We start from the raw sequence: 14,849 nt of genomic DNA, 5'->3' as shown, positions 1-14,849 counted from the left end.
CGCAGCCCCTGACTGCCGCAGATCTGGAACCCGAGACCGCTTCAGAGCTTTTGGCGTTGAGTACTAGGCCGACGCAGCCATTTTGTTTAGCCCCTACCGACGACACTGCGGATAAAGATGTCGGTGCTGCAGAAACACCTTCGGTTTCTGAAGGCGTCTTCAGACCGACGACGCTCACCTTAAAACGTATCCTAAGACTAAGACTCCTATTAAACCTAAAAAGACTGCACTTCAGTCTCCAGTTCAAGGCCCCATGCTTAAGAAACAGATGCTCAAAATGGCTGAAGATTTGATCTCCTTAATCAGGGGTTCCCAACCCCCACCCGACAAAAGGCCTAGACAAGAGGAAGATTATGCCTCCTCTGAACAAGTGTCTATTTCCTCAGGCTCCTCTGAGGACCAAGATTCCTCCTCCTCCCCTTATGAAGATTCTGATGCTGAGGATTCTATTCCCTCAGCTTCTCCTCCTGAAGTCTACTCCTTTGGGGAAAATTTACACACTATGAGGGAACATTTTCACTGGGAAGGTCAGGACTACTCTGACTCAAAGAAAAGGCTCAGAGAGTTTCTTTTACTCCCCCAGCACAGACCACTTGCCATCCCCCCAGTTTTAGATATTGTGGATGATGTTTACTTAGAATCCAGTTTGAACCCAGATTCTCTGCCTCCTGCTCCAGCCAAACCTGACAGATACTATAGAGTGCCTGATTCCCACAAATTCCTTTATAAAAGCCCTGTTGCTGATCTAGAGACTATCTCCCAGAGTCCCAAAGGGGCTAAGGCTTCTATGGCAAACAAATCCTGTACCCTCTGAAAGGGACTCCAGAGCACTAGACAGGTGGGGGAAATAGGTTTACACCTCAGCCACTCTAGCTATGAGGGCACTAAATTGCCAATTTCATATGCTAAAATATCAGCAATTTCTAATGTCTCAGTTAAAACAAAAAATGAGCACACTCCCTCAACAGTCTGAATTGAAAGAAATGCAGTATCTGTTACATGCAACTGAACAGGTGGGCAAACATACTTTACAATGTGGTTTTGATTCTTTGGAGGCTTCCTGCAGAGCAGCTGTCACTGGGTCTGTTATATGTAGGCATGCTTGGTTAAAGGAACAAACTGCCTGATCATGTTAAAGCAAAGCTTCTGGATGCTCCCTTACAGCAGGATGTTCTTTTTGGAGTTAAAGCAGAAGAAGCCTTAAAGAAAATGGAGGATAAGGCAAAATCTATGCAGACAGTAAAAGATTTTCTACAGGTACAGCCCCCTCGCTTCAGTAGAATTTGACCAACAAAAAATTGGTCCTTTCCAGCTACTGACAGACCACAGAGAGGGGTAAATACAGACATCCAAGAGGCAGAGGACAACCACAAGCCCAGTACAAACCTCGACAATGGGGCACTGCAACACAGAAGGGAGGAGAAGACGGGTCCCAAACTACCAGAAGGCAAACTCAATGACTTGCACCTCATCTGGCCAAGCAACACTCTCTTGGCAGCCCCCTTGGGAGGAAAACTCGCTCTTTTTTCAGACAACTGGCACATTTTCACAAAGGACAAATGGGTCCTAGACATAATTTCACGAGGATACAGATTCCATTTTCACACCTTGCCAATGAAAAGAGGAATGCCAAACCTGCCACAAAATCAATGGGCAGAGGCACAAAAACAAATTACAGCTCTCATGGACAATGAGAGCCATTCAACTGGTACCTACTCCAGAGCAAGGCCAAGGATTTTACTCAAGACTCTTTCTAGTTCCCAGAAAGGACAATGCCTGGAGACCAATTCTGGACCTTTCAGTTCTAAACACCTTCTTACAAGTACCCAAATTCAAGATGCTAACACTACAGCAGCTTCTTCCCATGTTGGGCAAGAAAGCATGGCTAGTAACGTTGGACCTCAAGGAGGCATACCTACATGTCCCTTTCAGACAAAGTTGCAGAAGATACCTCCGTTTCATTGCAGGTTCAATCCATTACCAATTCTCTGCACTGCCCTTTGGCTTATCTACTGCGCCCAGGGTCTTCACAAGATGCCTGGCACCAGTAATTGCATACTGCAGACAAAGAGGAATTCAAATATACCCTTACCTGGACGACTGCCTCATCCAAGCAGAAAGCAAGGGCATCCTCTTACAACATCTGGCTTTTGTAAAACATCTTCTAAGTTGCCTGGGGTACACAGTAAACGAAAAGAAATCAAAACTAGTACCCTCACAAAGCATGACATTCCTGGGTGCCAGCTTGAATACAACAGCCCAAAAGGCTTATCTGACGCCAGACAAAAAAACTGCAACTGACTCAATATTTCAAAACAATGGCAACCAAGACCCAACTACCTGCAAGAAAAATCCTGCAGGCCTTGGGCTTCATGGCATCTTGCATACTACTAATACCATTTGCAAAGCTGCATATGAGGAAATTACAGTGGTACCTAAAAAGCGTATGGTCTCAACACAGCCATAGCTTGAACACAATGATATCTCTCATTCCCTGCCTACAACAGGAGTTTCTATGGTGGTCACAGGCATGTCACCTCAACAAGGGTCAGCCTTTCACCTTGCCCCCAGCCAGGCAAACTATGACAACAGATGCATCGGACTACGCCTGGGGGGCACACATGGTAGGACAGTGCGTTCAAGGCGTATGGACTGCAGATCAAAGGAATCTGCACATCAATCAAAAAGAGATGCTAGCTGTACAGAATGCTCTGACAGCCTTCAAGAATCTATTACATCCAGGACAACTTACAGTAAGGATGGACAACACCACAGTAATGTGGTACATAAACAAACAAGGGGGTACACACTCCTACCCTCTATGCAGGCAAGCAATGACCTTGTGGAACACAGCTCTGGCTTACCAAGTTCAGTTACAAGCTCAATTCCTGCCAGGAAAAAAGAACACATTGGCAGACGACCTCAGCAGAAACATCATGGACCCCCCCACGAGTGGAAACTGGATCCACAAGTATTTGCAATGATAACTCAGAAATGGGGCCTTCCAGACATAGACCTGTTTGCCAGTCCTCAAAACTATCAACTAACAAAATTTTGTACAAGGACATTTCACCAACAAGCTTGGAAAGTGGACGCACTCTCATTCAGTTGGAAAAAACCTGACAGTATATGCCTTCCCTCCATTGCCTCTCCTCACAAATGTGCTTCTGAAAGTCTGAAAGGAGAGACCACGACTGATGCTCATCGCCCCAGGCTGGCCATGCCAGCACTGGTACTCACTATTGAGGAATATGGCCCAGGGCCCACCTTGGATTTTACCATAAATTGCCCATTTGCTCACACAGCAAAACAATCAGATTCTTCACAGCCAGCTCAAAACCTTAAATCTGGCTGCATGGCAAATCACCTAAGCATCCAGCCAGCTCCTCTTTCCCAAGCAGTTATGGATGTTATTCTGGAAGCTAGGAGGCCCAGCACCAGGAAGGCCTATTCGGATAAATGGAAAAGGTTTTGCGCCTGGAACCAAGCTAAAGGCCAAAACACACTTCAGCCTCACATGCCTCAGATTCTACAGTATTTAACTGAGATGTTGCACAAAGGACTTTCTTTTCTTCCATTAAAATCCATGCATCAGCTATTTCAGCCCACTACAACACGGATCCACCCTTATTTTCGCATCCACTTCTAAGGCAATTCCTCAGAGGGGCAAAAAACATTAGGCCCCCCAGGAGAGCACCTACACCAACATGGGACCTCAATTTTGTTCTGGAAAAACTTACGCTACCTCCATTTGAACCAGCTTTCTCTGCAGATCTACAGTTTCTATCATGGAAGACTGCCCTGCTGCTAGCAATAACTTCAGCTAGAAGAGTCTCAGAGCTGCAGGCACTAATGGCAGTGGAACCTTTCCTCATTTTCCATCAAGACAGAGTTTCTCTACGAACTAATCCTTTCTTCATGCCTAAGGTGTTTTCCAGTGTGGCTTTAAATCAAACCATCCACTTACCCACCTTCTTCCCAAATCCACAGAACAAAGAAGAAAGACTCCTGCATTCCTTGGACATTCACAGGCAACTTTGTTACTACTTGGATAAAACTAAGGCTTTCAGAAAATCTGACCAGCTCTTTGTATCCTATGCTACAGCTTCACAAGGGAAGGCCATATCAAAACAAACCATTTCCAAATGGATAGGTCATTGCATTAGTTTTTGCTATACCATGGAAAACCAGTTCCTGCTACCATTAGGCCCCACTCTACCAGGGCAACAGCTACATCTACAGCCTTCCTCAGGGGGGTTCCTACCAAGGAGATTTTGGAAGCTGCAACTTGGAGTTCAGTACACACCTTTACCAAACACTATCACTTACTACTTTACTCTAAGACTAGAGCTGGCTTTGCCACTGCAGTTCTGCAGGGCCTTCTAGCCTCCTCTAACCCTCTATAACTCCTCCACCCATCCTTAGCTTTGGAAATCTACCCAAGTGATGACTGCACCAGGGTAACACGATGAACATAGTACAGTTTTATACCTACCATAAATGTAGATGTCCGAGTGTACACCCTGCTGCAGTCCAGGTTACCCTCCCTCCATCCCCTCTGATCTAACTGGCTAAAATCTCTACAATACCTTCCTGATGTATTTGCTTATAGCTGGAGGGATTTTGTGTTTGTGCAAAAATTACTGATCACCTTTTTGGGGGCACCTGACATCTGGGGCAAGAAAAACTGAAGAAAATGGCGTTGGATACATTATATATACCCCTGGCACACTGACGTCAGGGAAGAAGCGACAGCAACCGATGCCGGACCAAGACTTTGGAATTTTGGCCGACTGCGGGGACCGCCTGACGACAGGATAACCCAAGTGTGATGACTGCAGCAGGGTGTACACTCGAACATCTACATTTATGGTAGGTACAAAACTTTACTTTTTTGTTGTAGTCCCGCACTACCACATTTCAAGGGGCCCCACCTCTTTCTTTTGTGTTTCTGGAGTCAGGGCCTTTTTGTAGAGACCTTTCTGAGAAAAATGTATATTGGTCACTGTGACAACTGGGGAGAGATGCCGAAGGCTGCCATCCTAGTCAAATAGAATTCAATATCTAATTCTATCAACTGTATAAATAAATGTAAAGTACAGGCTTGTGTTTTTAAATGTAAGAAAACACTGTGAAATGTGTAACTGCAAAATATGTGACAACATTGCACTCTACTGGCCCAGTGAAGCATGTTGTATCCTTTCATGTTAGAATTTGGCCCGAGGGTGGCTGGATGAAGATTTCATGCCCTTTGTTCTAAGGCTAAAGTTTATGACTAGAATTTAGATGTGGAAGGTGCTTTTATTGCTTTAGTTTCTGTTAGTATATACATGTGAAATGTCTTGTATTGTTGTAAGTTTCTGAGGAGGTGTTAGATTGCTAAATAATGCAGTTTGTGGCCTGAGAAATCAGACCAGGTGTTAAGATGATGCAATATGAATACTGGGAAAACCTAAGTGTCAAAAATGATGTAATTTTGGGAGGGCCTTAGAGACATGTTTGTTAGTAATGTTTAAATACTATTTCTGACAAAAGACCTGAGACATTTTGATCTGGGCATCTAACTTATCAGCACTCTGCTTATGCTCACATGTAAGCTTTTAGCACTGTGCTATCTTGTAGGAATAGTTAAAGCTAGTAAAGATTAATTAGGCATTTTTCTATGAAACCAGACTGTCCTACTGTATTACTTTAAGTTTCTGTGTGATCTATGAACTCTTAGATATCACTGTGGTGTAGTAGTTTTGTCATGTGTTTTAATTATTTATTATTAAATATTTTTAAAACCTTCTACCTGTGGCTGCTTTGTGTAGAGATGAAGTATGGTTTAGCGTACATTATATATTTATAGAGTTTACTGTCTAAGCCCTTCCAATAAGCCTTAGACTGTATAGTCGCATTACCATTGGATATTAATATTGCACAGTATTATTGGACACCCTTTTAAGGGCCTTTTAGTAGCTGATATTATTAACTGGGTGGTACCAGGCAGTAATTACTACCGTATAGTCTAGGTAAAGGAGCACAGCAGGAGAATCTGTGTCAGCCTTTCCCAGGAGTGTCTGTGAAGTGTAGAAATACTTATCTCAAAGTGTGTGTGTGTGTGTGTGTGTGTGTGTGTGTGTGTGTGTGTGTGTGTGTGTGTGTGTGTGTGTGTGTGTGTGTGTGGTATCAGCTACTTGGGCAGGGACACAAAGCGCTGGTTGGACAGAGAGGGTACTGGAGGTGCTAGCTTGCCAAGTTAGGCTGAGACCTGGACCCTATAGCTGTTCCAGTGAGGAGTCTTATTGGGTACCTGGTGAGCAAGGGAGCAGCCAACCCCAGACTGACTGTGATCTCTGTGTGCACTTAAGGGAAATTGTACTTTACTGAGTGTATTAGTTATCCTTTCCTCCTTAGGAGATGACCTCTCTGGTGTTAGTGGAGAGGATTGAGGCTCGTTGATTGCTGGGCCATTGCACGGCCGTCACAATCACTTGTCTGAAAACTGTATATTCCACATGCAGTTTTCATCCATGTATCCTGCTCTTGTAATTTGGAAGTTCATTACTAACTCAACTGTTGTAACACTGGAGAAGATAATTTCTGCATATGTGCTTTAGTACAATCCTAAAAAATCCCTCTTAATGATGGACTGGAAAAAATGCATGCGGGAAAATGTTTTACAGGAAAACTGTAAATCTTGATTGTTAAATTAAAAAAAGTAGAGACTGATATGTTTCTATGTGGTCTGATTAACTTTGAAAAGCCATTACAGCGATATAGACATTTTGCTCCTTTGTACACCACAGACAGCTAAGGTTTAACTAGTATTCTTGGCATTTTCAGTACAGCTTGAACAGGGTAGAACTGAGTTTCCTGTGATCTGTGACTTGCTTTCTTATTCATTGCTTTGCACAGAGGGGTTGAACTAATGCCACCTTTACTTGGCTGGGTCTCACCTTCCATTTAAGCCTAAACTTACTGAGGGGTGGAGTTGGTGGGAGGGAGGGGCTGATGTACAGACACAAGGTACGGGGTTTGAGTCTGACTTCCGGACATTGTCTTTTTTTGGCTAGGCTTATAATAGTCTGTAGACTGATTGCTTAGGTATGTAGCTATGAACCCTTTAAATGATTACTGCCCTACCTGGATGAAGTACCCACAGTAGTATGGTTGGAGATAAAGTTTAACAGGAAATTCCCTTCATTGTCCCAGGTCAAACCTCGCAGTCCATATCCTGGCTATTTATGCTGATAAGAACTTCTATACCATCGATTTATTAACAGTAGTTTGGGGCACAGAGCTACGGTGGCTGTAGGTGATAACAGGGTTGCCAATTCTGTGCTAAGCTTGAGATGAAAAATAAATTATTAAAAAAAGAAAAGAAATGGGAAGATTGGTTACCCTTTTAAGTTAGTGAACAACCTCTGAAGGGACTTGCTTGCTGCTAGTTTAAAAGAATTCCAGTTAAACCAATTTTAAGCAAGCGAACTAGTCATCCCTGTAAAACACACACACACAAAGCACTCTTGTGTCCGAAACGTTGGTTATCATATTATCGAACTGAAGACTATCCATGTTTTAACATGTGAACATTTTTTTTATATTTTTTTGATATCACAGTATTTCATTTAGTAAGCTGTCAGTATTAAATTTCGATAAACTCTTACAAGCTGGTTTTCCTGCAGTCCAGTGATCTGGGTGTTTGTTTACTTAATTTTTTTTAGTAGCAATTACAAAGCTGAACAAGTTACTGAAAATATGTGGACATTCTAATTGTTGCATATGCAGGAAATATGTATCTCTTTTTTTATTTCTGTCTAGTACTAGTATGGGGTGGTAACAATAATAAAGCTTTCAGCTGTCTTTCATACTGGCATTCAAGGGTCAATGGTAAACTAAGTTAGAGATCTGTTATAGTCATTCCCTGTGGCTTTTAAATAATTTTATAATTTTCAATAGCTGCATTCAGTTTCAAGAACTTGTTTTGATGCTGTTGATCAGAAATATCTTTTTATTTTAGAGTCTAAGATGACAGCCTTTATAAACACATTTTAAAATGTGTGGACTTTAAGAAATGAAGTGTGTGACAGCTCTGATTCACTGTAATTTGTTTTCTGAAAGATTCAGTAATTATAAAATTTGTTCAGAATTTTTATTTATAAAATGTGTTCAAAATTTAGAACTGCAGACACTTGATACCATGATCACATCTCAATAATTATCCAGAGCATGCACTAATCCTTGTGAAGATAACAAGAGAGCAATTATAATGAAACATGTTTTAGCAAACAGTGTGTTTGAAATGCATATAACAGTTAAGTTTCACCAACCTCATTTGTGTTTTTGCTGTAAATCAGTAGTGTACATATTTTTCACTTTCTTGAAATTTGGCATAGAGAACAAAATTTATGGATGCTGCTTTATGCAAGCTTTTGCATTTCAGGTCAATTTTCTTCTTACTTTAATGTAGTTATATCAAAATATTTCCCAAAATATTGCATATCACACAAATTACCAATACAATATGACAGAGACCACTATAAAAAGGTCAGATGTCCTTTCATATCACTGTTGCAGTTTTCCTTACATAAGGGATCCCCTGACAAGGGTAGCCCTACGTCTGGTCAGTATAAAAGAGCCTTAGGTTTTTTCAGAATGACATCTTACGTCACACATATGCTTTTCAATCTCGGCTTAGGGCATAAAGGTGACATATGGATGTACCTGCCTCAGAACTTGTTTGCCGCCAGTCCGAACACCATCTTCAATCATCGGTCTGAACACTCCTTTGTTTCTGCTGGTTAAAAAAATGATTTCAGATAAGTGCCCCATAGGGGGTTTTCTTCTTATCTTGTCCTTTTTCTTTTTGTTGCGAGGTTACGTCATCCAGAAAGGGAAACTGTCAGTGTGGGAGACCTATTCCCCATAAGGACCATCACAAGCAGTGTTTGTTTTGCTTTGGTGTTTCTCAGGACCCATACATCATGCCCGATTTTTCAAGCATTTGTCCCTAAGATTCTTCATAGTCATCTTTCCACCTTGTCTATCTACCTAGAGAACCAGCGTGTTAAGTTGTTGGTGCAGGGTGCGATGGTGGAATCATCCCTACTCAAGGGTCCGCCATCTGCCAAGAAGACGACCAAAAAAGTTTGGTCAGATTTGGCTGCTGTACCTATTCCCTGAGCATCTCCCTCAAGGCTGGTTAAAGCCCAGAAGATTGTCCAGTTATGCTGTTGGATTCCTTTGCCACTACCATTTCGAAGGCTAGCATGGATCTAGCTTCTCCCACGTCCTCAGAGGCTCTGCAGACATGTGCTACAGATGTTGATAGGGAACCACAGCTGATCTGAGGGACCAATAGGTGTTCCGCAGATTCTTGTTAGGGAGGAGATTCCCACTACACTGATTATCAGCAAGGGTCTGAACTTCTTAAGATCTTTAGGGCTGATGTCCCTTTGAAAAAGAAGCAGAAAACAAAACATATTTGCCCTGCTCCTAAGGTTCCTCAGCATGAATGGTAGGATTTTACACAGGGGTTGCTTAATGTTCTCATGGCCTTGAAGCCCCCCCCCCAAGCGGGTTTCTTTTCCTGCCGCCAACCCCCACCCCTACCTCGTGGTCATCTACTCCTTTTAAGAGGCATAGGGAGCAGGATTCTGGAGAAGAGTTTTTGGCTTATTCCTCTCAGATTCCTTCTCCTTTAGGACTCCATTAGTCTAAATTCTCCCTTTGAAGAACTTTCCTTTGTGGGTACTATCTCTTGTATTATGGACTTTTTTAAATGGGACTATACCCCACTTTCTGATGGCCAGAAGAGGTATTATGAACTCCTCCAAATGTAGTCTACTAAGGCTTTGGCTGTCCCTGCTGTCCTTGCTGCCTTGTTAGACACTTTTTCAGCAGCTTCTCAGGGTCCTGATTCCCAGGCCCCAGCCCCTAAAAAATCTGATAGGTTTTATAAGGTGCCTGATGATTGTAAATTTCTTTACAAATGTCCTTTTGCTCACGCCTCTGTTGTCTCTGTTTCTTCTGACAAACCTTCCAAACTTTTGCCTTGTACTAAATTACTTCCTTCTGACAAAGACAATCTTGCCATGGAAAGGTTGGTCAAAAAGGTGTAAATGTTCCTACCACGGTCTTCCATGCTGTTAACTACCAGACCCATATGATCAGGTATGTTTTAGCTGTTCTCTCTCAGGCTTATCAGGTTATTTCTGACTTTCCTGATTCTGAGGGTAAGGTTTTATCCCTCTCCTTGTTGGACTCCTCTTGTCAAGTGGCCGATCATTCTATTAAATGTAGTTATGATGTAACTGATGCTTCTTCTACAGCTACTGCCTTTGGTTATATGTTAAGATCTCTGGGGTTGGCTGTTTCTAAGCAAATCATTTTTCTTGGATTTCTAAGGCCATTTTGTTTTGTTACTCCTTTCATAGGAAGAGCCTTTCTGCTTCTGTAAAGGCTCATTCTACCAGGGGTGTGGCTTCCTCTCATGCTTTTTTACAATGGATTGGATACCAATTCCATCCTTGAGGCTACTACTTGGACTACTTTTACTAAACATCACAAGGTGGATGTGGTTTCCAAGGCGAGAGCTGGATTTCTAGGGCTATCCTGCATGACTTCCTTGAGAGCTCTGCTGGTCCTTCCTTCTCCCAAGTTTCCTCTCGAGCTTTTGTACTCTCCTTTTAATAAGGAGTACTGCAACAGTGCTATGGAAGGGCATAGTACAGTTGTGTAAACTCTTACCATAACAGTAGATGCCCTTCCCTTCACTGTTGCAGTATTTGCTCCCTCCCTCCTTCCCCTTTTTCTCACCACTCCTTTTCCTTTCTGGATGCACATGTTCCACCTTTTTTCTTCTTGGACTGTTGTTCTTCCTGAGGCTTTTCAGTTCTGAGGTAGGTACCTTTATGCCCTATGCTAAAAGTGGGGAGCACAACATCCTTCTTAAAAACCTAAGGCTTTGGTATACTGGCTGGACATAGGGCTACCCTTGTCAGGGGATCCTTTTAGTTCAACAGTAGTGCAACAGTGAAGGGATGGACATCTACTGTTATAAGATTTTACTCAACCGTATTTTCTTCATAACTGGAGTTATGTAACTAGCCCCTCCTTTCAGCTCTGTTAAATGAATGCATGTCTTTTAGAATTTAATAAGCTGTTTAATAAAAGGGATGTTGTGTACTAGTTGTTAGGATAATTTGCCACACCACTGAACTGTTATTTATGAATTCTGGAAAGTCAGTATTGAGCTTGTTGTAAATACTATGATTGATTTTCATTTGTTTCTATTGTAGAGTTTTTTTGGTTTATTTTGTATCCTCAGTAGTGAACATCTAGTAAGAACAAATTTCAACACATTCATTTTATGTATTTAATGCTTGTATGACTGAGATGGTATTTACTGACTTTTAAGCTAAGGAAATGGATTTCTTTCATGGGAAACCAGTTGTTTAAAATCCATTATCTTTACAACCAGAATAGCCAAGCTACCTGAGATTTGGCAGCTGGTCAGTCTCTTTAATATTGAATTATGACTTTAAATATGTATTTTAACTAGTTGGAGATGAGTTCAGTTTTACGTGTGTTACAGACATATACCAGTTCAGAGTATTGTGCAGTGAAATGAAGAGGGCACAGGGTACTAGGGAAGAGAAATTTGTACTTAAGGAACTGAGGGACTCATTAACTAAAAAAAATGCTAGGGCAAGTGACAGTAATGTAATACTTAATAGCTTACATATGGTTTTAAAATTCATATCTGGGGATGGAAGAAAAGATAGAGTGATAGTGCCATTAAAATGTATCCTCTTGCTGAATCGGCATAACTGCTAAGAACAGACTCATCCATGAGCTCACAGTCATGGTCTAAAACTTTTTCATGTCTGTTGAATACCTGCATGTTTGTAACTAAGCTATAGCAAAGCAGGTGAAGTTCATAGGTTTTGTGACACCCTGTCAGTTTTCAAAGTCACAAAATTGTATTATGTTACAAAAAATAGCTTTTCTGTTTTATTAACAGTTAATAGTAGAGATGTGCAGCAGAAGTAAAATTTGAAATCAACAACTGAAGCCTGATTAATGCAGAAGATGAATGAAGGCACTAAAAACTTGACAATGAAAGGTTGCCTTTCATGCAAATAGGATCATTTAAGTTTTTACACAAATGATTGACTTTAGCTCTCTTTTTCTTCCAGCGCTGGAGTGGGACGCACTGGTTGTTTCATTGTAATTGATGCTATGCTAGAGCGAATAAAACATGAGAAGACAGTTGATATTTATGGTCATGTGACATTAATGAGGTCACAGAGGAACTACATGGTCCAGACAGAAGACCAGTATAGTTTTATTCATGATGCTTTACTGGAAGCAGTCGCCTGTGGCAACACAGAGGTACCAGCCAGGAACTTGTACACCTACATACAGAGACTGGCTCAAGTCGAAACAGGGGAGCATGTCACAGGGATGGAGCTGGAATTTAAGGTAAGGGAAAATTCAGCAAAGCATTTATCTTAGCACCTGAATGGCAAATGCAAGTTAACTGCTTTAGCATCCTGCATGTCATTGAAGGTAAAGGAAATTGTAGCTGCAGTGCTATTATGTCAGTGGATGGAGAACAGTACTGCAACTGCAGTTTTGTTTTGTCAGTGGAAAGATAAATGTGATGGCAGTAGTCCCTCTGTTTATGGAGAATAAAGGATTATGTATAGCAGAATTAGACTGGTTGGCTGACAACAGATTACATGAACTCCAAGTTATGTTACAGCTATGAAAGATAGCTAAAGACAGAACATTTAAAACAGTTTTTTTTTCTTTTCACCCTTTGATGAAGTGACCTGTGAGTTAATTGTATTAAATAGAAGAGTATAAAAGATGCAGCGGGCTTTGGGTGGGGGTATTGCTTCTACAGAAAACTGATTTTGGACATCTTTTCTTGAATGAAACTGCAATTTGGATGTTTTTTTTTCATTAGTTAAGTAAACTAGATAATTTCACAACTACGCTAGCAATTACAAGTATGTGAGATTGTGCATTTTTGGCTGGCAGTATCTGGCATCAGAAGCATGTTGATTGTTTTACATGCAGATTGGTAAATTTAAGACTTCCTCTTGGACTGCAAACGAGGTGGATCAGACATTCCTTTGAATGCACAAGATGAAGCTGTGTATATAGCATAGTTCCTGTATTATTGACTAGTTTATATGCCAGTTCTTTTTGCTTCCCACCCAGGACCTAGTAGTTAACCCATTTGCTCCAGAGGAATGATAGGCATGTATTCCTGAGCTAGACAGGATCCCTGTGGCCCATTTTTCCTGCCCAGGAATCATTGTCAGTTTTCTTTTTTCCAGTGAGAATTGCATAGTAATGAGTAATCTAGCTTGCTGGCCGTGGGAGCGGCCTACCTTCTCCATTTGGAAGCACCCCCTCAGCAATTCCTCTGATTTGGAATTGCAGGTTTCTGAGGGGAAGTACACCCACCCATACCAAGTTCTCCTCATCTACTTAGTCAGATTGCAGTAATGGCAGCACAGGCATGGCCAGGTCGGCACCACACTAGGTGAACACCTAGTGTCCCCACTATGTGTCACCTGTTTGTTGAACCAGAGCTGCCCCACCTCCCACTAGCATGGATGATTTTGCAGCGGCGTATACTGCAGTAGTATATTGGGCAGGGTGGCTAGCTTACATTTACAAAGTTTTATTTATTTACAGAGTTTCATAAGATATAGTGGTAGTGCCTTGCAATGACTAATATCTCTGTACACTGCTGTTGTGTCACCTGCCATCTACCTGGCAAGAAAGATGGTATGTATCCACAGGGCTTCTCAGATGGAAATGATGGATTTTTTTTCCATTTTTTTAGACCATCAGCAACCATCTAATGACTAATCATCCCTTTTGTGTACCTGTTGCATCAGCCGTTCAGCAATAATAACAGGAAGGGGGGGTGGTTGTTGATGGATTATAATTCTGGTGAGGTGAGGGAGTTTTTTGCTATAACATTCCTAATTGTTACGGCTGAAGAATGCCGTATCAGTGTGGGATGAGTAGCTCTCAACCCAGTGATAAACAGGCTTCCACACACACCATTTTCTAGCTGCACTCATTATCAGCCAATCTTTTGCTGCCGTGCTACCTGGCATCTGCCAGGTCTGAGCAACACTGTGTACTGTGTGCAGCAATTGCCTCATGCACACAGACAGCCATCTCCTCCTACCACCCAACACTACAACCTGCGAGAGATGCACTTAATAGCCAAACTGGAAGCAAAGCTCTCTCCAGCCAAGATTGTGCTAGACAGTCAAGATGAGAAGGTTAACACCTCCGCACTACACCTCAAACAACACATAGCAACACTAAACCCACACCACCAACACCCACACATAGCAACACTAAACCCACATATGTGGAGGCCCTTAACAGTAACCTGCCCAAGCAACAAGGACCTCCAAAGCTGAAATGCAAACAAACACAATTCACAACCAAAGTGTCACATAGCTCACAACACCAGTGTGCCACCCAACAACAGCCCCTAAGGCTAGACAACATACCCAACAATTAAGTTGTAGGTGACACTATAGTCAGGCACACTGATGTCCCACTCACCAGGCTAAACAAGGTGAAAATTACAGTCAGCTGTCTGTCTGGTGCCAGGATCCACCACATAACGCATGGACTCAAGTCACTCCACAACAGTACAAATATGACTCTGTTATTGTCCATGTTGGAGTGAACGATTTGAGATGTACCTCCCTGGACTACATGAAAAGAGACATGGAAGAGCTCTCAGATCATGTGGCCCAGGCAGGTATGACCCTAGCCCTGAGTAGCATCCTGCCTTTGCCCAGAATGATACCACA

The 14,849-nt window shown here is 42.0% G+C and overlaps 1 protein-coding gene across 32 annotated transcripts in view; it reads left to right on the top strand.

The window, feature by feature from the left end:
• Window positions 1–14,849, top strand: part of LOC122787386 (receptor-type tyrosine-protein phosphatase S-like) — a 3,272,784-nt gene that overhangs the window by 3,134,227 nt on the left and 123,708 nt on the right. For all 32 annotated transcript variants that reach the window (XM_044054059.1, XM_044054057.1, XM_044054056.1 and 29 more), the window contains one exon: window positions 12,186–12,471. In XM_044054059.1, coding sequence (XP_043909994.1) covers window positions 12,186–12,471 — 286 coding nt within the window. The remainder of the gene's footprint in view (window positions 1–12,185; window positions 12,472–14,849) is intronic.

The sequence above is a fragment of the Protopterus annectens genome, chromosome 13.part0, assembly GCF_019279795.1.
Source record: "Protopterus annectens isolate FY-2018-M chromosome 13.part0, PAN1.0, whole genome shotgun sequence".
Taxonomy (NCBI): Eukaryota; Metazoa; Chordata; order Ceratodontiformes; family Protopteridae; genus Protopterus; species Protopterus annectens.
This window is presented reverse-complemented; position numbering and strand designations above follow the sequence as displayed.